Here is a 26,173-nt window from a genome sequence, read left to right as displayed (position 1 = left end):
ATTTTCACAGGCAAGAACAGACAGAACAGACGCAAGACACGCACGCACTTGACGTAAAGATGGCGGCTGCTAGAGTTGTCAAGAAATTATACGGAATCGGACTTCACGCAATTGGTCAAAATACTTCGTTAAAAGCTACCAAGTTTCTCCAGCAAAGAGCATTTCGCGTAAATGTGAGTTTTACGTGTATATAGTCCTTGAACGGACTTTTCTCAATAGAAAAAGTTTCTAACCAGACAAACTGTGTAACTTAGCTGCGTGAACCTCAAAACATTGGTGTAATTTGAATTGTATAAAACGTATACCAATAGTAAATCACTGAAAAATAAAACGCATGATCTTAGTCTTAAAATAATCTCAAGTCTTTTATTATTTATGTATAGGCATGCCTCATCTGACCTGGAAATGGTATAGTTGATCATGCAATCTAATCAACTAATGTTAGTAACTAAATTGTTTTAATCAAATAACCATTGGTCAAATCTCTGTGTATTGTTGTAGGACAGGTAATGATGGACTGTTCAACCTTCACAAGGCTGTAGATTTAGACTGAGAGCCGATTGGCTGGGGGTGGGGGTGTGGAGGGAAACACAAAGCTGATCTCTGCAGCCATGTGTCATTGAAATATATTCTGTCTTTCTCTTCCGAGCATTGGATGATCTTATATTAAAAGTGTACATTAAACAGTGTCTCATGTGCATTAAGATTCTGTGTGATCCTACCTGCTGATGAAGATAAATCTGCCTGCTGATATAAAGATGTGCAGCAATACATAAAACGTGCACTTAAAAAATATTTTGACATTCATAGTTTACATACATTCATTTACAGTTGTTTCAAAATCTTTGATTTCATGCCAAGTGCACTGCTCACTAACAAATTCCAAGGGAAATTTATGTATCAAGGCATTATCTCATATGAACACTTTACAGTTTTTCTTAATATTTAATCATATATTGTATTTATTTTAGTGCTACTTTAGTTTTGCATCAAAGTTATTACCTCTAAACCAAAACAATATACACACACACAGATATATGTCTGTAAAAATTTAATAAAAATTTGTTTCACTTTTAGTTATTTTATTACATCCAGTTAAAATGAAAATTAGACTTGCCGAAATAAAGTAAGTTAATTTTTTTTAATGTTTTGTTATTATTATATTATATTATTATTTCAGTTAACAGAAAGTTTTTTTTCAAATGATTTTAGTTTTAGTTAACTAACAATATATCTGGCTGGTTTCTGTGGGAATTTTTTTGCAGTTTTTGTCTTTGATTGTTAAAGCTTGTGATCAGATCTCAAAATGCATGGTCTCATGAACTGCTGCTCTGTTGCTCGTGTATTTTACTCCCTGATCCTCTGTCTTTGTCTTCAGGGAGCTCTTCGCCAGCAGCCGTTTGATTCTTCAGCAGAGAAGCCGCAGTTTCCCGGGGCCTCGGCGGAGTTCATTGATCACCTGGAATTTATCCAGCCAAATGTGATCTCAGGAATCCCTGTGTATAGGGTGATGGACAGACAGGGCCAGATCATCAACCCGTCTGAAGATCCTAAGGTGTGGAGTCTATCGTTAGTACAACATGTTACATTTAATGTGTGGAAAATTCTAGTAGCAGGTTACTAAATAGCATTCACAAAAAACATGACAATAATAATTTCTTAATCTGTTCGCATGTAACACAGCATTACTTGTCTGTTGCAGCTTTCAAAAGAGATGGTTTTAAATTTCTATCAGAAGATGACATTACTCAACACAATGGATCGTATTCTTTATGAGTCTCAGAGGCAGGTGAGAGATGCAGTGCATTTTAGTGTAGTGCTTATTCCATCTAAAATGACGTCTGGGCATTTATAATGCTTCAGTTTGGGGTGCTTTTATGTTCAAGGGCCGCATCTCTTTCTACATGACCAATTATGGTGAGGAGGGCACACACATTGGAAGCGCTGCGGCTCTTGAACCTACTGATTTGGTCTTTGGCCAATACCGAGAAGCTGGTGAGAATGCTTACAAGCTGGAGATACAATAGTGGCTCTACCTGTTTTGTTATTATACGTACATACACTCACTAGACACGTTAGCCTTGTAACTTGCTCAAGCGCAATCACCCCTCCTCCCCCACTCACATTGCACTTAAATATTCTGGGCCTGAACACGCTTACATCTTTACGATGAAATTGGTTTGAAGAAAACTGGAAGAAAAGATCTCTTACTTAGCACAACGGAGTCATTTTGGGTGCAGGACACATGGTCCTGTCGTGTGTAATATGCTGCCTAACATAGAACAGTTGCATTATCAGTGGCATGGGTTTCAAGATCTGTGCTCTGGCATGGTTGGCGCTCATACTATATGTGTTCCACACCTGTGCCCAAGCTCACCTCTTCAAATGGGCCTGGGTGCACTACAGAGCATTCACACTAGTCAAACGAAATGGACTTTGGGGGTCAGATGTGCTCAGTTATAGAACATTTACATTTATGCATTTAGCAGACGCTTTTATCCAAAGCAACTTACATTGCATTCAGGCTAACAATTTTCTCCTAACATGTGTTTCCTGAGAACACCTGGTGTGAGTTAATGCTAAGTCTAGCACTTGAGGTTTTCCCTATTATTCTTCTACTTTGGTTGCAATGAAAATTCTATGCATTTGATCTATGCTTTGATATTTGATTTAAATGTGTTTTTCTTGATTCATATTTGATCAGATATAATTGTATTTTTTCTGGATTTCCTTAGGTGTATTGATGTACAGAGGCTTCCCTCTGGATCTGTTTATGGCACAGTGCTATGCCAACGCTGATGACCTTGGCAAGGGCAGACAAATGCCAGTGCACTATGGCTGCAAAGATCTCAATTTTGTAACAATCTCCTCCCCACTTGCCACTCAGCTCCCCCAAGGTGAGAAGGGAACATGTCTGTTACACAGAACAGTCATCACAAATATTATACACACTATTGTGCAAAAGTTTGGGGCCTGCTTTTTAGTTGTTGTTTTGAAAATTCTTAAAGGGATAGTTCATGAGAATGACAATTTGAACTCAAACCATTGCAGTCTGTCAGTCTTATAATGTAAGTGGATTGGAATCAATAAAACAATTCAACAACTGATTCATGTAATGTGCAAACTGTTCGAACTCTCTTTAGCACGTCCCCTTGAGTGCGTTCTCAAGCAGGCGTGTGAGGAGGCTTCTTCTTTACAGAGGATGCAGACTTATAAGTGCATTACCACCACCTATCTCTCAGGTGGACAATTGACACGGTAGCACTTTATTTTACAGTCCTGTTCCCCATGTACATACTATGTACTTATTATAGTAATTACAATAACTATGTAATAACTAGGTACTAACCCTGAACCTACCCGTAAACCTAACCCTACCCCATGTAGTTACCTTGTATTACCAGAACTTTCTTAGATAAATACACTGTAAGTACACTATAAGTACATGTTAGTACACGTACTGTAAAATAAAGTGCAACGGACACTCCTGATTGAGATTGTAGATAGAGTGTCAATGGTCCACTTGAGAGATAAGTGGCAGTAATGCACTTATAAGTCTGCGATCTCCTGTAAAGCAAGAAGAACGCGCTCAGGAGAGTTCTTAAAGTTTGCACATTGCGTGAATCAGAGGTAAAAAAACAAACAATATAAATACTGTTCAGTTTCTTACACAGACCGATCGTTTTGTGTCTTTACACATCAATGTATCGTCACGAGCCTCAGGGTTTAATTTGGTTTTGTTTGTGTATGTTTTTTTTTTCTCTTTTTATTATTAAATGTTTTAGCCGTGATTCCCATCCACTTACATTATAAGACTGACAGACTGCAATGGTTTGAGTTTAAAATATCAGTTTGTGTTCTACTGAAGAAACAAAGTCATCTACATCTTGGATGCCCTGGGGGAAAGCAGATAAACATCAAATTTAGATTTTCGGGTGAACTATCCCTTTAATGCTCACCAAGCTCACCTTTGTTTGATCCAAAACCCAGTAATATGGTGAAATATTATTAGAATTTAAACTAACCGTTTTCTATTGTAATATGTTGAGCAGCCATTGCGTCAGTCTTCAGTGTCACATGATCCTTCAGAAATCATGATAATGACAGTTTGGTGCTCTGGAAACATTTCTTTTTATTATTATCGATTGTGAAAACAGTTGTGCGGCTTGATCATTTTTATAAACCATGATGCATATTTACAGGATTCTCAGATGAATAGATAGTTAAAAAAAGAACAGCATTTGTTTTGGATGGAAATTTGTCAAAAAAAAAAAAAAAATCTTCTTTGATCTGTTCCACCTGCTGTAGCGGCCGGAGCGGCGTACGCAGTGAAGAGGGAGAACTCAAACCGTGTGGTGGTCTGTTACTTTGGAGAGGGGGCCGCCAGCGAGGGAGACGCACATGCTGGATTTAATTTTTCCGCCACACTTGAGTGTCCTGTCATATTCTTCTGCCGCAACAATGGTTACGCTATCTCCACACCGACCAATGAGCAGTACAGAGGAGATGGTATTGGTAAGTATATATGTCACAGACTCTCATGTGAATCGCTGCGTTTCATTTGTCGGATGTGGTTTTTATTCTCCCTTTTTCGCCGATAGCTGCTCGAGGTCCAGGATACGGACTGATGTCGATACGTGTAGACGGAAATGATGTTTTTGCAGTGTACAATGCCACGAAGGAGGCACGACGTAGAGCGGTGGCTGAAAACCAGCCCTTCCTCATTGAAGCCATGACCTACAGGTAGAGTCTCTCATCGCATAAACCAAGTGAATTAAACTAGCTGAATTTTAGGAAGTACAACTTCCACTGCATTCTATTAAATATAAGCAGCCCATTTGGCACAGTGTAGACTTTGAGGAGGCCACAAGAGTGCCGTTTGGGTAGAGCCTGGTATTACAGTGTGTAGGGTGGCAAACTCAGCAGAAAACACTATGCGATGCACTGTAAACCTATTTATCAACACAATGTTTTGCAGTGTAGGCTTTTATGAAACAGCATATAATGTTTGTGGGAGATCTACTTGCCTATTGCTTGAAGAAAAAAGCGTGCGTTAGGTTTGATGCGAGATTTATCACACAGAAACAGCATTTTCCATGCAGTGAATCTGGTTGGATACAGGCAGTTTAAGCAGATTATAGTTTTCCCCTTGGGGTTTGGATTCTGTTTGTCCATTCATTACCAGCTGAATGTAAATTTGATCTTCCTCTTTATGTAGATTTGGTTTCTTAAGTTCCTGAGAGGCCCACTTCTGATAACTGCTTTATAATTGATGGAATAGAGTAACCCAGAAATAATTTGAACAGTCCTTCAGAAATCATTCTGATATGCTGATTTGGTGCTTAAGAACGATTGTAATAATTATTATACAGTTGTGGTGTTTAATTGTTTTCTGGAAATCATGTTACATTTTTTCAGAATTCTTTGACGAATCAAAAGAACAGCTTTTATTTGAAATAGAAATGTTTTGGAGCAATATAAAAGTCTTCACTGTCACTTTTGATCAATTCTGCAGCCTTGCTGAATGAAAGTATTAATTAATTTTACTTCAATTAAAACAGTTCCTAACAAACAGTGTTGAGCCAAGAGGAACAAGACAAAAATGTAAAGGATAATGCAGTCATACTGCTTAATACACAGTTTTTCACCACATAAATTGCTCACTGTGACTCTTGAAGAATTTTGTAGAGCTGTGTAAAATATGTGAATGTTTATAGATATTATGTTATTTCAGACTCAAAGGTCCATATCCAAGGACAGACAAATAAATAGACAATAAAGGCTGTAATTCAAAAGTTTACAGTTCTTTGTTCTAATGTTTCCTAAAAAAAGAGGAATACCATTATACCATGGATGCACAAACCTCTACTCGTGGGTTTTTCCCGGCTTACTTGTGGGATGGGTGCAGACTCGGGCTGTTCCTTCATACACAATCATTGATTCATATCTGCCATCACCACATGAAGATCTTAACAAATATTTGTCTATATGGACACTTCCATTCCCATTTCATAAAAGCAATATCTGTACTTAATTGCACAATTTTCCCAACCATGCAGAAACACAGGCGGTAGTTCATTTTAGTTCCAGATAATGAGATACAAAGCAGGGCATGTGTTCACCAATTTCATTTAATAATTTAAAGCAACTTTTAACATTGTGTTTTTTTGCAATCCCTTATGTGCTACAAAGCATTGGAAAGAACTAGGGCTCTAGAACTAGAGTTCTCAATCCACTTTGATCCAAAGTCATTCAACAGTGTCATTCTGTCAGCCAGTGTAGCCTTTTCTGCAATTATTTCATTGCATCCCTAGTGTTGTGAAATAAGCAAAGCCTTTATTTCCTCTTCCCCCTCCAGGATCGGTCATCACAGCACCAGTGACGACAGCTCTGCATACCGCTCAGTCGACGAGGTGAACTACTGGGACAAGCAGGACCACCCCATCTCTCGCCTGCGACACTACATGAACGCCCGACACTGGTGGGGCGAGGACGAGGAGAAGGCCTGGAGGAAGCAGTCCCGAAAACTCGTCATGGAGGCCTTCGAAAGAGCCGAGAGACGTCTGAAACCCAATCCCGAGCTGCTGTTCACGGATGTCTACGATGAGCTGATTCCTCCAATAGCCAAGCAGAGAGTTGCCATGTGGCAGCATATCCAGCAGTATAAAGAGCATTACCCACTCGATCTCTACGAAAAATAATCCATGAGCCATGAGTGGACACAACTGGGAACCATCTTGCACGTGTCAGTTTGTCTGAATAGGGTTTTTTCTCCGTTTCTATGGTTTTGTTGCATTAAAAACACAAATAGTGAAAGATGTATTGCTATCTTCAACATTTGCCACTAGAGGCCTCTGTACTGTCATTTTGTGCCTTGGAAAGCCATGTAAAAGAAGGAATGTTCAGAAAAGAACAGCCCATGAATACAGTATCAGTACATTTTTCTTATCTCATCAACATCAAGTGTTCTTCATGAAGTATCTTTAGAATATGGGTTTTCAAATCACTGTAAATGTTCAGCATTTGTTTCTTATTTTTCCACAAACCACACTAATATTTATTAATGGTGATGTTAGTGTGACACATGCTTTGTGAAAGGCTCATTTTTTAAATATACAATATACAGTTACTGTAATGATCTGGTTTGTGTCCTGTTCATTTCTCCCCACAGATGATGATGATGATGATGATGATGATGCTGTTGCTAATGACATTGAGCTGCGATTCTTTTGTTTAATAATGAACTGAACAAACTTACTGTGTGAGACTGATCTCACTGTTACAAGACATGAGGATTGTTGTGTTGTGCAAGATGTATTCCGATTGGCTTTAGAGGTTTGTAAATTATATTTTAAACGATAGAAATCCTCACAAAAATGCAATCACTGATATAGTGAAGTGCTTACTGTACGTAGCCTATAAGAGAATGTTGTATTGCCTTGAGGCCTGTTTTATGGAGAGCACGGTGGGTTTAAGTACGTAATAACTGCTGGAGATTGAAGTGTTATGCGGACTAATAATGTTCATTGTGTTGTGAAGAGTTCATTATGAATGAGGGCTGAACAAACTGGTAACTTTAGTCCAGAGGAATGATTTGAATGCAAAGTAAACTGGAGGTCAATGAAAGACTTCTTTAAGTATTAAGCACCACTACTGTTTTCAACGATGATAAGAATTATTATATTTTTGATCACCAAATCGGCATGTTAGTATGATTTCTGAAGGATCATGTGACACGGAAGACTTGCGTAATAAATAAATTTTACCATTCCAGAATGATATAATAAATTATAACTTGATTTGAATCATAATTTTTTAAATTGCTATTTCACAAGATGCACCCATGTACACTTACCGGTCAAAAGTTTGGGATCAGTAAGATCTGTAATGTTTCTGAAAGAGGTCTCTTATGCTCATCAAGGCTGCATTTATTTGATCAAAAAAAAAAAAAAAAGAATCTTGCAAAATGTTATTAAAATATAGTTCATTTCTGTGATGCAAAGCTTAATTTCCATCAGCCATTACTCCAGTATAATGTGTCACATGATCCTTCAGAAATCATTCTAATATGGTGATTTATTATTAGAATTATTAACGTTATTAACAGTTGTGCTGCCAAATATTCTTTTGGAAAGTGCAATACTTTTTTCACGATTCTTTGATGAATAAAAAGTTAAAAAGAACAGCATTTAATTGAAATATAAATCTTTGCTATCACTTCTTATCAATTTAACACATCCTTGGTGATTAAAAGTTTAAATTTCTTTAAAAACAAAAATGTACTGACCCCAACCTTTTGAACTGTAGTTTACATTGTTAGAAAATATTTCTGTTTAAAATAAATGATCTTCTTTTGACTTTTTATTCCTCAAAGAATCCTGAAAAGAGTATCACAGGTTCCCCCAAAAATATTAATCAACACTGATAATAAATCAACATATTAGAATGATTTTTGAAAGATCATGTGACACTGAAGACTGGAGTAATGATGCTGAAAATTCAGCTTTGCATCACAGAAATAAATTAGATTTTATTGTATATTGAAATAGAAAAAAACATTTTACATAATTTTACTATATAATTTGTTTTCCCTGTATTTTTGATCACATAAATGCAGCCTTATACATTAGGTATATTTTACCCATGGTTATAGTTTAACGTTAAGTTTGAGTTTTGAATAAAATAATATGTGGATAAATAATGCACCCTTGTCAAATTTGATGCAAAATGATTTGTTTTATAAAAATAAAACTTTTTTTCCCTGTTCCAGGAACACTGTGAGACTTAACCTCAATAATTAATGCATACACAATATAACAAACAATTCATAATAGCATTAATTTTATAATTTGTGCTGTTTGTGTCCAGTAGGGGATGCAATCTTCGGTCACCGTGATTTTGCCAAGTAAGACATGTTCCTGGATCAACATTATATAGTGATAGGAAGTTCGAATCATTTTACCGACTCACCTTTGAGTCTCGTTCAGCAAAATGAATAAATCTTTTTTTCGAGTCATTTCGTTCATTCTATCAAATATAATTAAATTGTTGTTAAATTAAATTAGAATTAAATTAAAGTGTTACTTCCCTAACATATCTACCAGTACTTACGAAAACGTTGATCACACTACAAACAATACAAAACTATAATGCTATAAGAAACATAAAAGTTGAACTCATTGTTTACCTGGATCTTCAGTCTATGATTAGCTCTCCTCACCTCTTGTCTGACAAATTTTCGGGTTGAATCGTTCCTTCATCAAGTGACAGCCACATAAGATTTAACCACAAACTGTATAAAAGGCTTTAACCGCTGATCTATAATATAGAAAATATAGATGAGTGGTTTTAACCTATAGTTCGTTCTTTTGTCAAGTGACTTGAAAGCTTTGAATAGAAATTAATTTACAAGCTAGTGGGTGATTGTGACAAGTATATTAAAGTTTAGAATAAGAGCCTTTGGAGAGTGTAGGCACACAGTCTTATGCTGGTAACTCATCAGTGGACTTTCCTCGTCAATATAGGCTATATTTTTTCATTTCACTAATTCAAGTTTTTACATTAAAGCTGCGGTAGGTAACTTTTGACACTCTAGCAGTTAATAAACAGAACTGCTTGTGTCTTCGTAGCCGGAGCTACTTCTCTGTTTATGTCTATGAAGAATCACAAAGGTACTTGGTTAATCCGCCGCGGTACCCCCGAAGCAATCTAAAATAGTCAGAATATAAACACTTATTATAGGTGCACCCTTTCATTTTATTTGATAAAGTAGCGTTTACGAGCGCAAAGCTGCTTTGTTTACAGCCGTTACCAGGGAAACTGCTATATTCCTGAAGTTCCAAAAGCTGCTGGCTGAGAATGATTGTGCATTTTCAATAATCCAGTCTGCAGTTTTTGATCAGAATAATGTGAAGAGCCACCCAAATAACCCTGTTTTAAATTAATACAATACTTTATACTTATGATTCATACTCATTCATTTAAAACATGGTTTAACAGCTCAGTTTTGAGGTTTATCATTTATATTATGTGAAAACCTGTATCTCAACTTTAAATCAATTGCTATTGTGTGGTCTACAACATGACTGAAAGCCATCATAACATGTACATGACAAAATGCAGAAACATTGGACACAACTCTGGGGCACCATTATGCAGCAGCAGCAGCAGCAAGCATCACAAAAAAAAAAAAAAATCATCCTCAAGCTTGATCTAGTTAAATGTGAGCAAAATTTGCCCATGAATTTATACCTAGATTTTTATATAAAAGATAACAAAATATAGTTTCAATTTAGTGTAAATATTAAAAAACAAATTGAGCTGAATTGACACCATGTCTTCACATAGTATCACCATGAAATGTAGATTGTGCAGTATTTACATTTTATACCAGAAGTATTCCTGGCTGTCCTTAAGATTGCTTTTTGCAAACAATTCCCTATAGTTTGAAGCTGTGAGTCTCTGGTGCTCACATACTGGACCTTGTATAACCAACAGATACAACATATTAGATATAGTATTTCTATCATACTTGCCAACTTATACTTTCTTCTTAAAAATCATTCCTTCTTTTCCCAAATGAGGTATGCATCTCTTAAATTTACTTCGTTTGAGTAAATCCCTCTAATACAAACTTAAACTACAATGTTGAATGGAATGTGATAGAACTTGGAATACAGATTAAATGGCGCAAGCACATAGAGAGAGCAATACAAGATCAGTATGTGCCATAGCAATGGGTCTGATTAGCATAAATGATGAGTACAAACAGGAACATTATGGCGGATTTGATGAGCTCTGTCACAACAACAGCTTGTGTCTGACTGTTAAAGACTGTCAGATGCCTGGTGTTGTGTGATGCAACAGATCTTGTGAATATTTTTGTGGGTTTCACATTTTCTGTGGTGTTCACAAGCATGAGGTTTCATTGGCTCATTCATATAGACTGGTTTTCTTCAGCAATAACATACATTCATACTCTCACGTCATATGTTCCCCACTTACAATGATTGCTATGCCCCTGGTTCTATTTAATATGGAGCCCCTAAAGGGACACAGTGATGGTAAAAAAAAAAAAAATAGAAGGGAGAAAAAATATATATTTCAATGCTTTTTCATTTATTGTTGGAACACCAGTTTTCTTGAGGAAACAAAAATAGATGACCAAACAGCCTGGCATGATTCTGGATAATTATACAACGGGGTTAATGTGGCTCGGAATCAGATTGGAAATCAGGAGATATGTCCTTGATTACTGAAGGCTTGTGTCGCAGGTCATAACCCTACGGTTATGTCGGTTTCGTCAACAGCTTTTTAATGAGTAGCCTGTTTTGTTAGTCCATCAATCAAGTCCCAGTTCAGTAGCAATATGAGAAAACAACAATGGGTCTGTGCTGTTTGTGTGCTCAGCCAGTGTTTCATGAAATAAACATATTGGCGTTTTATATTTGAGCAGAAGTTCAGCTTCATAAGTAATGTAAATAAATATATCAATATAGAATAAATACATAAACCTCTTACAAGTTGTTTTTCTTCCACAATACATTAAGTGGGGAGTTTGTGGCAGCATCTGACAGAAAACCGATGCAGCTGCGAAAATGAAACCGGCTAGAAGGCAAGTTCTTGACGAATGAATTCACATGTGTCATCTTTATGGTTTGCTTGGCTTTGCCTCAGCTATCGTGTTGTGGTTCTAAAGAAAACTATTTTATCTCGGCATCACCGTTTAAATTAACTAACAGGTGCCATGGTTATGGTCTTGCATTTAGTATACATGCACTCGTGTGCTCTGGAGGTGAATGTGGAAAGAAAGGATGGATGTGTTTTTTAAAAGCATGAAAGGAAAACAAACCTGGCAGAGAAGTCGACCCCTTTTGAACCACAGACTAATGAAATACTGGAAACACAGATGTGAATCAAATGAAAGCTACTGCAAGTACCTCCATAAAGATGGATGCATTTCAGACAATGTTCTCGTTTTTCTACGGTTTTCATCTTTTAATGGACTGAGCTTGCTAATTGCCGAATAAAAGAGAATGTGAGTTGAAGGGGGAAAAAAAAAGAGTCTTTCAGTTTAATGACAGTCCCCTGTCCTTCATTAGTCTGCATGTGTATTGTCAGGCCGTTTTGAAGGCCAGAAGAGGCTTTTGAAACCCAGTAGGATTGTGGTACTTAGTTAGCCGCAGATAAGAGCGCAGAGCTGTGTGTTATTATGTGGGTGCTCACTGAAGGCTTTGATTCGCACAAACTTCAGAAATTAAAATGAAACGAGGAGTCGCTTTTTTTGAAACGTCCTACAGGCATAATTCATCACATCCCAGAAGGAGTTTTGTCCTCAAAGTTTGAAGAGTTTTATCCCATTAAACATGTGCTGTGCACCCCAAGCCTCAAAACTGATTGATGAGCTAGTTATGGGTTGTTAAAGTGACAGTACAAGAATTACTAACCCTTTCAAATCTTTCACTGACACCCAAAGTGAGAATGAACTGACAGAGGGAAACTTCTGTTCCTTAATTGTTTCCTTATTGTTCTATGGTCAGACATATGAACTATTTGTGCTTTATGTTTAGTTTTTTTAAACACTGCTTACACGTAGCTACGAGTAATGCATCAAAACCCGACATGTACCCATAAATGTGTTTTCCAGATGAAACAGCTGGAGGGCTCGCTTTCTTTCCTTTTTTACTTTTGTGCTCAGGGTTAAGAAGTATATGTATTTTTCATGATACAATTGTTTACAGTGAGTTGATTATAGGTGGGCAGAGGGCTGCAATGTACTGCTGCTTCTTTTAAGCCAATTTAAAGCCCAAAGTATAATTTATTTTTGATGCAAACACTTTCAAAATATACTCCCCAAACATACACAGTAGAATGCTTCATCCTTGTCTAGTGTCTGCGCCATTTCTTTCCAGAAGTTATGACTGACAAACATGTCTCTTCACACATTTAAACAAGAGTGCCGTGTATGTATTAATTAAAGTGCTTGTTTATTGTGTCAGTCTCTGGACTTAAGCCCAAAGTATACTTTGGGCTTTGGCGCAAACACTTAGCGATGTTGATGATGATATTTAAATCAAGCGCAGTGTACGCATATCTTAGCATAAGCATAAAAACCTGAAGTATACTTTGGGCTTAACCCTTTAAAACCGAACGTGTCGGCGCCGACACAATTTACCATGCGGTATTAATGTTTTCATAACTCAGCAACCGTTTGCACTATGAAAAAAAATCAAATTGCGTCTGATAGAAGACATCTTGCGCTTTAAGACAATATACAGCTTAATACGATAACTGCATGCTTTCCAGCAGCAAATCACAGCAGCTTTCGGGGAGAGGGGGAAGGGCGGAGTTGAAGCGGGAGATACAGAGCGCAGCAGGTTTGAAAGTTTGAAAGTGTGAAATATAAACAAAAACGAACAAAAAACATGGCGAAAAAAGGTTTTACATGAGAGGAGGCGATTGATTTGATCTCTGATGACACCTGGGAAGAGGCTGAACATGATTCATCGGACCCGGAGTCTGTATTCAGATGTTGAGGCGTATGCTGCTGGCTTTGATCCAGTCGTGGATTGGTAAGTGAAGCTTATTTATTTGTTTCTTGCTGATTAATCGATGAGAAATGAATAAAATGTGCGTTGCAAACATTTGTAAGCGCGCATGTGCATGCATGCGTTCATATTTGCTCATGTACCGTTAGCGTTATGTCTATGGGTGCGTGTGCATGCATACATAATTTTCTGTGTGTATGTAAGTGCATGGACATATCTGTGTGTGTGTGTGCAAGTATGTGTGCGTGCGTGTGTGTGTGTGTGCGTGTGTGTGTGTGTGTGTGTGTGTGTGTGTAAGTAAAGGTGCGTGTGTGTGTATGCGAATGTGTGCGTGCATGTGTATATGTATGTTTGTGTGCATGCATGTGTGCATACGTTTGTGTGTGCTACTGCTAATGTGTGCATTTGTATATCTGTGTGTTTGTTTATGTGTATATCTGTTTGTGTGTATCTGTGTGCACATGTATCTGTTTGTGTATGTGTGCATGTGTGTGTCTTATACAGTCTATGATGTGTGTGTACGTACGTGCATGCGTGACTGTGCATGCATACATTTATGTCTATATCTGTATATGTGTGTGTGAGTACTGAGTAGGTGCATGTATGTATGTGTGATTGTGTGTATGCAAATGTGTGTAAGTAACTGCAGGGTTTATTTTTATTATTTTATTGTATTATTATAGTTATTTATTATATATTTATTTTTATTTTTTTTACAAATTTTCTTACTAATAAATTGCTTCATAATAAAAAAGTATTTTTATGTACATATATAGTGAGTTTGTAACACATGTTGCTTCTTTTTTTAGTGTGGCTTCTCCAGTTATCTACGAAGAAGCAAATGGGCCATCTACATCGAACACAACACCATCTCAGAGGGGCCGGGGCCGTGGTCGCAGCTGTAGCTGTATAATAAGTACATGGGGGGACTTGACACCTCCAACAAGATGCTCAGAACAAAGTCGGTGCCCCATAAAACAAGTCGTATGTGACCATTTTCCAGCATTTCCTAGATATTGCAGTGACCAACAGCTTCATTTTACACAAAGAGCTGTGTGCCATCCACCATGATAAGCTCATGACACGGCAAAACTTTCAGGAGCTGCTAGCTGCTCCGCTCACAGATGTTCCCCTGGATGGGAATGCAGATGCGATCATCTGCCTGTTCCTGTGAGTGATACTCAAGACCTTTCACAAAGTTGCATACGATGCAAAAGGAGCACCCCATGGACATGCCAGGAATGTGATGTGGGACTATGCTTGCAGTCCTGTAGACAGGAACTGCTTCAGAGAGCCCCACATTTAAATGACTGGATTGAAGGATCCAAAAACGCCTGGAGAACTGGAGTACCACAAATGGCTCCTGAGTGAAAACCGTGCAATCCAGTGTCTCAAAAATACTTGTATATATGTATTATAGTTCCTTTTTCAAGATTGAGGCATTAGATTCTTTCGATCATGAGTTTTCAGATTTTTTCTAAATAAAAACCAGTACAATTTCTTCCCGTTTTTAATTTTTTTGTCTATTTTAATTCTATTTACTAACTCATTACACTAAATAATGTACAATAACTGTAATTTCCTGAAAGCCTATTTTTTTCTGAAAAAAATGACACCTTACACTTGAAGATACCACATTATGTTATAATTTTATACTCAATAAACCAAAATGAGTGAAAACGGCCAATTTTAGCCTTAGGTTCTAAAGGGTTAAAGCCACCTTTTCATTGTCTACGCACTTGTCCCCTATTGGCAGTGGAAAATGCATTTGTTTGTGAAGCTACAGTGTTTCTGTTCATGTCTCCAGTAAAGGAGCATCACAGCACAAGCATTTACCTTACGGTTAATGAATAGCTGAAAACATGCAGTAAAAAGACTAATTTTGGAGAATAGAAACACTGTAAATAATTATGTTTATTTATTATTAACGCCTATTCTACAGAATCGATAGTTTACATTCTTTCAACTTACGCAATTTTCAACCAGCTTTATATTGTTACAATGTTGTATGATTTGTACTACTTCTACATGTTACCCGCACTGAGATATCCCTAATTATTTGTCAGGAAATGTCTGTCAAATGGTGAAAAATATGTCATTTGATGATTGACCATTCCTATAGCTACTACATTATAACATTGTAATAATGCAAACTTGGTTGAAAATTAGCAAAGTCATCATTTAATAAAAGGATAAAATTAATCTGTTTGCTATGCTTTTGTGTAGGATATCAAAAACAGACTTCAAATTACATATAACATGATTTAGTAGTAATTGTAATCCGGTGCTAAAGAGAGTACCCATTAAAAGTTCTTTAAGCCAATGGTATCACTTAAGGTCCCAATGGAGAACCTCATTTTTAACAACGCTATTGTCCACAGAGGATCAGATCATTGTGAAAAAATCTGGGTTTATAATCTGACGTAAGCAGTGAAAAGGCAGCTTAAAGAGATCCACAAATTTTGTCTAATGCTAATCACGCCAGATTTATCGTAAAATTCGTACAGGTTAAGATTTTTTTGCACATGCAGTTTCATTGATGTGCCTTTAATATTCACATGCTCACAGTTTTATGCAAAGACATTCTGTTCACTCGAGATTCCCAGGTGTCTCAGTATTAGCTTCATTAGTACAGCAACATGTCTTCATGACAGATCCCCACTACAAAGCCCAAAGCTTCGGTTTGACATAAATACATCTGAATATTTACTAAGGTGAGCTCTGTGCTGCTCTCGGAGGCTAGCCCAATTAATACTGAATACTAACATTGTGAAACCCTACACATCAGTTTTATCTCCTTTGGTTTAACTACTGTGAACGTGTGAAGTTTTATGGAAGTTGTAATAGTAAACTATGGATTCTTACTTTAAACTGATACAGTAACAAACACAGTAGTTACATTGTTTGTTCTGTTGAATGCTAGACCACTTTATTTTAAAGTCTCTGATTGTTCATCTTTAAATTATATTTACAACGCATGTCCTAACAGGAACAATGGACGCACAGGAACAAATTTGAGTGCTATTCATATCATTTAGGTCTTAGTCATGAGAACCTTGTTACAACTTCGTAATCACTAAATCCAGTATAGCATCTAGCCCTGGTATATGATAGAACTGGTTTAATACTGCAAAGTGACGCTGAATTTGAAGGCAAAATATCAGTAGTGCTGTGCTAGCAAGACAGTAATGTAAACAACAAAAACAAACTTAAAATACACATTATGTAAAAAGAAGACATTCCCTTCTTTATGTTTAAGTATCAATCCATTAGACATGAAGGAACATCATAGATGGGTTCATAGATGGATAACAGTTCGCTCTTGGTCAGTCTTTGAGAGTGTTGTGTCTCCTCTTCGTCCAGAGTTTATAAATCCATGGAAGTGAGGAGTTTTAGCAGTTCTCACATGTTCCTTCATCAATATACTTAATTTCCTTTCTGTCTAGTGCCCTCTGGTTTTGTTCTTGCAAAATACTGATGATATTGCCTTAAAAAAAAAGACTAATCTGTGCTTTAGAATAATAGGTCCATATTGTTGAGCTTGTTTAGGTGTGGTTTATAGGAATAAGCATCCAAACTGTTCAAAAATCTGGTATTGGGTAATATTTCCCTGCCATCCCCTTTTGGGTCCTTCTGGGGGCATCCCTGCAACACAAAGAAAGAAGAATGTTCAGTGTACAAAGCCACACTTCTGTCACTTAGAAGGGCAGATGCATTTTAAACACATGGTTCATGTCCTACAATGACCCCATATTTGCTCAGTGACACCCAAGATGATTAAGTCTGAACAGATTGCTTTTTCTTTTTTTTTCAATTTTATTACCGACACTGAAGCAGGTGTCAGATCTCCACGTTGGGGTCTGTAAAGCCTTTCTTTCCTTCGTTCACCAGGACAGGTTTTTCTGTTCGTGTGTGCCACACAAGAATCTGTAATTTAAAAAACCACAAACATTTTATTAGTGGAGAGAGGGAAATTAAATTCTGTGATGATGGACAGTTTTTCTTAGCTGGGTAAATGACATCATGTAAATAAAAATGAGTCTGGATCTATTTATGTTTATTTATTTTAAAATACATTAAAATTGCAATCCATACACCATCTATGATAAGCATGTTTTATATTTCTGTATTAATTAAAACACAGTATACACTCACCGGCCTCTTAATTAAGTACACGTGGTCAACTGTTAATGCAATTATCTAATCAGCCAATCATATGACAAGAACTTATTGCATTTATGCATGTAGACATGGTCAAGACAATCTGCTGTCAAAAGCATGGATTTAATACTCTTTGAATGTGGCATGGTTGTTGGGAGTATTTCACAAACTGCTGATCTACTGGGAATTTCACACACAACCATCTCTAGGGTTTACAGAGAATTGTGCAAAAAAGAGAAATAAATAAATAAAATCCAATGAGTGGCAGTTCTGTGAGCAAAAATGCCTGGTTGATGCCGGAAGCCAGAGGAAAATGGCCAGACTAGTTTGAGCTGATAGATAATGAACAGTAACTCAAATAATGACTTGTTACAATCAAGGTTTGCAGAAGAGCATTGCTGAATGCACAACATGTTCGAACCATGAAGCAGATGGGCTACAGCAGCAGATCACCACACTGGGTGCCATTTCTGTCAGCGAAGAACAAGAAACCGATGCCAGCATTTGTAAGGGGATCACCAAAATCGAACAATATAAAGGTTTTCTGGTCTGATGAGCTTCAATTTCTGCTGCGACATTCAGATGGTAGGGTCAGAATTTGGGGTAAAAAACATGAAAGCACAGATCCATCCTGCCTTGTCTCAACGATTCAGGCTGGTGGTGGTGGTGTTATGGTGTGGGGGATATTTTCTTGGAAACTTTGGGCCCCTTAGTACCAACTGAGAATTGTTTAAATGCAGCAATACGGGCCAATATCTCAGAAGAATGTTTCCAGGTGTATCTAATACAGTGGCCAGCGTGTATACATATATAATAATTCAAAACCATACTAAATTTAAACCATATAAAACCAACATAAATAGTTTTAAGTAGTGCCTGTCTTTGTGCCCTCGTTTTATATTTCGGACATTTATGTTGCTTAGTTTCCTGTTCCCTGTGCTTGTTTTGTTTTTCTGTTCTTGAACACTTTTCTTTGTTATTGACTCAACTTTAAAGTCGTTCTTTTAGTTGAGTCTTGTTTTTAGAATCGTTTTTTTTTTTTTGCACAGAGTGTTCTATATATCTGTAAGCTCACTCCCTGTCCTATCATCTGCTGTTAGCCGCCTCCTACACGGTAGTGCTCACAAACACTCACAGATATAAAGTTTCTCCTCCGCAGCAGTGTACCATCCACAGTACATGCCAAATTTAGCATGGTGATCCATATGGAGTGTGGAACATCTCCATTACATCATTTCTATTGAGTGTGTGTTTGATGTGTCTCTTGGTATGGGAGTGAGATAAAAGAGACAGTGTGCATTATATTTAACTCTACCTATTTATGCCATTAAGTAATCAGCACAAAAAATGAAGTACACATCCTGGAATTTGTTGTCCAGATGTAGAAACACTGTCTGACTCCTCTTTTCTCTTTCATCTCCCTTGTTGCTGTTTTTCAGAAACCACTGTCATTCTGCTCATTGCCTACTGAATAATTTCTAATAGTGTTGAGATGGGTCTGGAGTCCCTACTTTCACTTGGGCTGCTATTGGAGGTTAACAGTCACTTGAAATAATGATGCATCTGTTGGGTTGTTCCGGTGGAATGCAGTTCATGGAATCTCTTGTGCACATGTTCTATTCTTTGGGGTAAACAGACAGCGAGAAAAGGAAGTGGTTCTCTCTAAATGGTTAAATCCTGATTTAGTCTTGTCTTAATGCATCCCTGAGCTCAGTAACATCAATTAAACCATCAATTAGCCAGTCCTTTCACAAATCACCAATTAAAACATCAAACAGCCAGTTCCTTTTTCTATGTCCATTTACAGACAGGTCTCATATGGACATCAAACTTGTGTGCCATTATATCGTGCATTTTAATTTTTTTTTTTTATTCAAAATTATGAATGCCACAACAGAAATGATTCATCCTGGTGAGTCAGTAACATGAGAAGTGCTGCAGCAGATTATTCCAGAATAGCACAGAAAATATGAGCTAGTACAGAGAGAATGAGACACTGTGATACAATTTATTTATTTATTTTTAATACAGTTTGGTGTTTTTTAGGAGATGGGGAGAGACTTGGCTTCATGTATTAAATGAGTAGTTCAACTATACATAAAAAAAAAAAAAAAAAACTATACATATTGTTCCAAAAGACAAACATTTGGTCTGATTCAATAAAAAAACAACTGTGTGCGTGCAAGATGGATCATTTCAACTTTCCAGCTACTTTACAACTCATGCATTTGTTCTTAACCTTACTGTAATGGTAATGAATTTGGAATATTCTAAATGAGTCGACTGCAGGCTCGAGTTAAGGCATTTGCATAAAACATGCCCAAGCCACCTTAGTATAAGGGCTTTCCACAACCATTCCTGTACAGCTTTTTTTACAAAGACAGGTTTTCTTACTCTTTCATTGTATATGATAAAACATGTTTAAGGTGAAATATCATATATACAATTTATATCAGGTTTATGTTTAGCTTTGCTTTTATGAGTTCCCAGTTCCATTCTTACATCAGATTTAAGTGGTTGTTCTGTTCCTGTGTCTTGATCTCTCTATTGAGTGATTACTAATTTGAGTTCTTGTTAATAAAAATTTTTACTGCTGCAACTAGATTCTTCTCAGACTTATCCTTGGTGCAACCACTGTGACAACTGAATCTTAAAATCGGCATGAAACAGAAGTTGTGAGGCTCTTCTCTATTGTGACCTCGCCTGTGAATACCAAGATAAAGTTGCATAATTTATAAGATAAAGTAAAGTAGTTATAGCCATAAAAATGTGAAATTTGAATTAATTGCAACATATATATATATACACACACACACATACATATACATATATATATATATATATATATATATATATATATATATATATATATATATATATATATATATTATGCAGGGATTTTTTTCGTGGCATCACCAAAATTTCAAGAATAGCTTATTTGTTTTGTAACTCAACAATCTGCCAAGCTTATTTTGAGGTTTGGGGAGATTTTATGTCCATAATTTGTCAAAATATTTAGGATAGTGATCTTGATGCTGGTGCTTACGGTTGATGAATTTCTATCATTCATTAAGTGCAATGCTATGAACAAGTCTGCTTCAATGCAAAAAAAAAAAAAAAAAAAGAATAGGTAAGATGTTTAAAAAAATATTGAAATAAACATAAAACATTGCAATAATATGTATTATATTGTAGGCTTAATAACTCTTATATACAGTATAAATAAAAAGTGTTATATGTCCCTTGGAAGCAAAGCACTTGCATCTGATGTTTCCTTTTTTTATGAAAAGAACATGCATGAATGAGTAAATAAAGTGCAGGATGTGCTTGATGTTAAAAGTAGTAATAATCGCAATAAGCCATAAAAGAGATCTCAATGCGTTACTTGCACTGACTGACACACCAGAAGTACAGTGAAAGACTCTGCATTCATAAGCGGCCAGATACACACAGTATTTTAAAATATCTGTCTTGGCGTGTATTCATGCAAACTTGAGTAAGACATGAGTTATGTCTTAAGTGAACGTTTGGGGAGCAGCTGGGGAAAAACATCTGATGTGGAACTATTAGGGATGATTCCCCGATTCTCTTGGTGCATCGGCATAAAAAGTTAACGATGCGATGCACTCTTTTTAAACCGATGCATCGGCTACAAGTTGCCATTTAGGCTATATTGCGATGCATTGCTCCTAACTTATTTGCATATGTAAAAACTTATTCATTTTCATATAAAAACTAGTGGATGCACTATACTTTTGCTGTTTAGAAAGTGACCAAAAATCTGTGACTAATATTGTATATGTAGATTGATTTCTCCTCTCTGAACTGTTTTACAAGCACGTTCTCTCATCACTGCTGCTGTGTGATTGCATCACAAAACCATGAGACCCGAGGAAAAGTGAGGATTAACGTCCAAAAACTGACTTGAAATAACTTAACAAATCAATCGGTGTTAAAGCGGTTCCATAAAAGACAAATTAAGTTCACACAATCTCTAATTTGTGCAAGTTTATTCTTAAGCAGCCCTTAAATGTCGATCATGATCATCCACCATCGCAAACAGTAAATATATCTGTGCTGTTTAATGCTTTAGAGAAGCTAAGTTTTCCTCAGTCCATAACTGACATGTCACAGGTATATTTTTTCAGCTGAAAATGTCAAAAAGTCATGCAAACATATCCATTTTACTGGCAGGAGTGGGCGAAGCTGACGCGAGTGAACGAGCGCTGCTGAACACATGCACACTAAACAGACAGAGCGCAATAGTATAGAAGCAAAATATAATTTTTTCTTAAATATTTGTGGTTGGACATTAAATACATCTTTTGTAGAATTTTAATCCTACAGACATACAGATACACACACACACACATATATATATATATATATATATATATATATATATATATGATTGTATTTTTATGATAGCAGTAACTGTAAATGGACTATTGTAACAGATAAATCAAATGTAAGCTAGTACAATACATATTACTAAGCTCAAATAAGTTAGTCTGAGTTTCTTAGAGCAGTTAAAATATAGCAATTTTCTTCATTATTTATTTTCATTTTGAATTCATTGATTTTAACTTTTAATATAGTTATTTTAAATGCTTTAAAGAGCAAATATATGTTTATATGTTCTAATGATCTGTTCCGCAAACTTAATTTAAATAGGCAGTATGTATATGTATATAGTGGTAATATCATCATTGGGTTCCTATTGGTCAGAGTTAGAGGAACTCCACTTTGTCTGACAGTTAACCTGTTTAGAGGTCAGTTTTCCAACATAAGTTGCCACAGTGACTAAGCTTGATCTAGGCCCATGTTAAATTTGCTTTATGGAACCAAATAATTTAATTTAAATTTTTTGTCACCCTGAATTTAGCCTACTTCCGATGTTCCGCAAAAGCCCAGAAAGGCATGAATGAGATTTTATTTTTATAAAAAGATCAATTTTGAAAAACTGCACATGGGTCGGAAGGACATAATGAGGAGTTATTAATGGCATAGTCAGAACAATGTTTCCTCACCTTAGTGCAGTTGGCCGCTTTGGGTTCCAGGTCACTGAGAGTGACCAGCTCTCTGAGAAGACTGCTCTCCTGGTAGCCTCCCTTCACCCCTCGTAACTTGAAGTAGGCCTGAGGCTTAAACAGAATGAGTCGTAGGTTGATCGCAAACCCCGCCATGTCAATGGCAAAGGGCCGGTGAGGGTCGAATACTGTTTTCCACCCGTACACTTTTCCTGCTGCATTGACCTTTGGAGACTCGTATCGTAAACCTCCAACAAATGCTACAGGCCACACTGATACTTTACGAGTCGATCGCATCTGCAGAAAAGAAAGAGGAGTATTTTTTAATCCCCAAATAAAATAGTAATTCTGCTAGGTGACACTAGTAATTCATACCGTACTTTTAAAAGGTAGTTTTAAATGTGTTACTTGTCCTGGTTAAACTTTTGTTTTAAGGGTAATGAACCCCGTCCCATTTCATCCCTGGTTAGTTCTCACCACAGTTTTAAAACGGCTAAAAAAGTGGGTGTGGTGTGCAGTGGAGCAGAGGAGGGGGAAGAGGGGAGACAGACAACACATATACAGCTCCGGTTTCAGACAGTTTCATTTTGCATTACAAACACAAATACATTCAAAGCCATTTGCGCTCTGCATCAAAAACATATATATGAACACACTGTTGCACCTCTGAGAACGTTTAAGGCTTATTCTGTGGCATTTATATTTTGATGGGTTGTGTGACAGAGCTGTAAAAACGGTTATGCTCACCAAGTGAATGAATTGCATTTGTGCTGAACTCTTATTACTAAGCAAAAACAAACACTCTACTTCGATCCATGAACGTTAGTTATCTCTCAGTCTGAAACACATGCTGTTATGAATAATTAAGCAAGATTTCACAAGCTAAGAAACCGGGGAAGAGTAGGAAGAGGATGAAGGGGTTGAGGGAATGAGATGATGGTCAGGTTGATCAGGGCATCTTGAATAGAGGGCACTAGCATATATTTAGGCCAGACAATGAGGACCCCCCGATATAACCTGATAGAGATATAATGTGGGAGAAGGTTGGCTAAATGGATGAGAAGGGAAGGAAGGGTGGGATCGAGAGAACGGGACTAGCAGTGCGGTGTGGCGTGGCCCGGTATATATGGAGGTTGTTAGAAGTCAGGTGAGGCGTGCCCCTTCCCCCGAACTTTAGTTAATACCAATTAACTCCATGTCTTCTCATAGGATAAGAACATGCAGTTTCATGAATAGTTTAATAAACACTGACACGTCATCAATGTACTATAGTCCGTTGCCATGTCACAATTTGTGACTTTGACACAATGTAGATTTTAAACCCGTTAAATGAAAATAGCGTAAAAAAGCTTAAAATTAACCAGTTTTCTCCAGAAGCTAAAATTACCGGATGCTAACATTGTCTTCTATGATGTGCAACACAAACACCTCTGCTAAAATATCACAAAAAATGTAGTCTGGGGTTTCATGATCCTTTAAATTAATTAATTGATGTCATGAATCAAAAATGCCACCATATTTAGGGACATAAGCACAGTTGTTCAGGAAGGTTGCCGTGGTGCATTTTGTTTATTTTTTGTGTCTTGGACTGAAATCAAATCAAAAGGGCCTTGGACCCAGAGGTTTTAGCCCTGCTGTACAAACATGTCACAAATCTTCAATCATGCCTTCATCGTGTCCATATCATTTCACCTGCTGTTTATAGTGTTCTTCCTCAAAGTGACAGCACAGGCCTGATTAGACCCTACTATGATCATGTTTTGGACAGTGTGGAGACTCAGACCTACAAACAAATAGATCTTAACTGGAGGATTCATCCCGAGCAGGTCACGGGAGGTGAATAGCAATCCGAAGCAAGACAGTGAAAGACAGAGAACATGTGAGAAAGAGAAAGAGAGACAGATTCTCCTTTAATCTTCCTGCTTCAAACGCTCCCTACACTCCTCCAAATGCTTTGTGTGTGCCGCCCAGCGCAAGTGGTCCACATCAGAAAAGGAAACTGCCTAATGAATAGTGAAGGCTAGAGCGGGCGAGTGAAGCAGTTGTCTTTATACCCATAATGCATCGCCCACTGTATCCAGGGGAAGGTTTTGCAAAAAAACACAAAAGGACTGTAAATGGAAAGGAACACTGGGCTTCTTTCTCATTTACGAAAACCACTCGCTCACTGTGTTTGTAAAAATAAACTGATTAAGACTCAGCTAAATGTAAAGGATGGTTTTGTTGACTGAACTGTTACTGCTTGTCCACACTGATCCAAATCTAGCTCAAGTAATTGACTGTGAACCTTTCCCACCATATCAGGAATTAAGAGAACAGTCCTGGCCGAAATGTCACCCTCAATCTGATTACTTCCGCAGCGACTAATATTATATTGTGCCACTGCCATTTTTCATTAATGAAAGAGATGGACATTTTCTGTAACTGTTGGTGGAAACAAAAACAACAGGAATGGGGAAAGTGTTAAAAAGGATGCATGCTCGTTGCAGATTCAGGATGACATTAATCTTTTCTAAACTAGCTGTCATTGGGGAGGGCTCCTGAAGCTAGGCTGCCCTAGTTTAGCATAATGAGCGGATGTTTTCTGCTTTTTGCCTCTCAATTAAAGTGCTTCATGCTGAATTTTGAATGGAAGAAAAGGAGAGAACCTATTGATGGTGCTGTGAAGTGGACTTAACTTGAGAAGCAGTTCATTTAAAATTGTTTTAGTTTTTTCTATCTGACATTTATGCAGTCCCCGGGGTTATGGAACAACATTTACATTTTACTTTCAACAAGCAAACTAGATTATAATATTATGTTTATATTAGCACAGGTGTTTTCAAGTGTTAGGGACAAGGGGGTGCTACATTATATGAAGAATGCATTTTGTTTTCTGGCTGTCAGCAGCATTAACTTAATGCGAATTCAAAGCATTTTTTTATATTATATATGAATATTTTATATTGTAAAAAGCACTATACCAGTAAATATACATTTATTGATTGAAAATATTTCTCTTTAGGTGTATACATCTAACATTTACTTATATTTTTATTATTATTTTTTGTTTTACTAGAAATACCACGGTTAACAGATAAAATGTTTAAATAATCTATATCGACATCAATACAGTAACAGCATAGAAGCCAATTATTTATGTGTCAAAATAAAATCGGGGTTTATAATATTTTACTTTGTCACGCACTAGAAATGAGTCTTTATAAAATTATAATTATATTCTAGCAAAGAGTCCGATGCATGGGCAATTAATTCAAATGAATGTCATTTAGATCATGGTTTGCATTGTGTGCATTTAGTTTGTAATTATTTCAGTCTTTCCACTAGTTTGACCTACTCCAGTGATTTGTGAACCATTCGGAAGCATCACAGTGATGTAGTGGCATTGTCTTCTATAATGTAACATTTTGTTGGGTTCTGTTCAGTCACCCATCA

At 36.8% G+C, this 26,173-nt stretch overlaps 2 protein-coding genes and 1 long non-coding RNA gene across 7 annotated transcripts in view; 2 read left to right on the top strand and 1 right to left on the bottom strand.

The window, feature by feature from the left end:
- The first annotated feature begins 14 nt into the window (after positions 1-14).
- Positions 15-8,188, top strand: LOC127934021 (2-oxoisovalerate dehydrogenase subunit alpha, mitochondrial). Its single transcript, XM_052531184.1, has 8 exons — positions 15-173; positions 1,379-1,555; positions 1,703-1,789; positions 1,887-1,995; positions 2,736-2,897; positions 4,309-4,515; positions 4,602-4,743; positions 6,359-8,188. Exons 1-8 carry the CDS (start codon positions 60-62, stop codon positions 6,699-6,701), a joined length of 1,341 nt encoding a protein of 446 aa, XP_052387144.1. The 5' UTR covers positions 15-59; the 3' UTR covers positions 6,702-8,188.
- A 4,805-nt stretch (positions 8,189-12,993) lies between these two features.
- On the top strand, positions 12,994-15,048 carry LOC127934019 (uncharacterized). The gene is made up of 2 exons (XR_008147667.1): positions 12,994-13,571; positions 14,357-15,048. It is a non-coding gene; the product is annotated as an uncharacterized LOC127934019 (long non-coding RNA).
- Positions 15,049-15,443: 395 nt separating this feature from the next.
- LOC127934018 (galactosylgalactosylxylosylprotein 3-beta-glucuronosyltransferase 1) overlaps positions 15,444-26,173 on the bottom strand; it is a 76,260-nt gene continuing 65,530 nt past the window's right edge. For all 5 annotated transcript variants that reach the window (XM_052531178.1, XM_052531183.1, XM_052531180.1 and 2 more), the window contains 3 exons: positions 22,739-23,035; positions 17,371-17,474; positions 15,444-17,192 (listed from right to left, as the gene is read on the bottom strand). In XM_052531178.1, coding sequence (XP_052387138.1) covers positions 17,388-17,474; positions 22,739-23,035 — 384 coding nt within the window. In that variant the 3' untranslated portion in view covers positions 15,444-17,192; positions 17,371-17,387. The remainder of the gene's footprint in view (positions 17,193-17,370; positions 17,475-22,738; positions 23,036-26,173) is intronic.

This window comes from Carassius gibelio, chromosome A18 (genome assembly GCF_023724105.1).
Source record: "Carassius gibelio isolate Cgi1373 ecotype wild population from Czech Republic chromosome A18, carGib1.2-hapl.c, whole genome shotgun sequence".
NCBI lineage: Eukaryota > Metazoa > Chordata > Actinopteri > Cypriniformes > Cyprinidae > Carassius > Carassius gibelio.
This window is presented reverse-complemented; position numbering and strand designations above follow the sequence as displayed.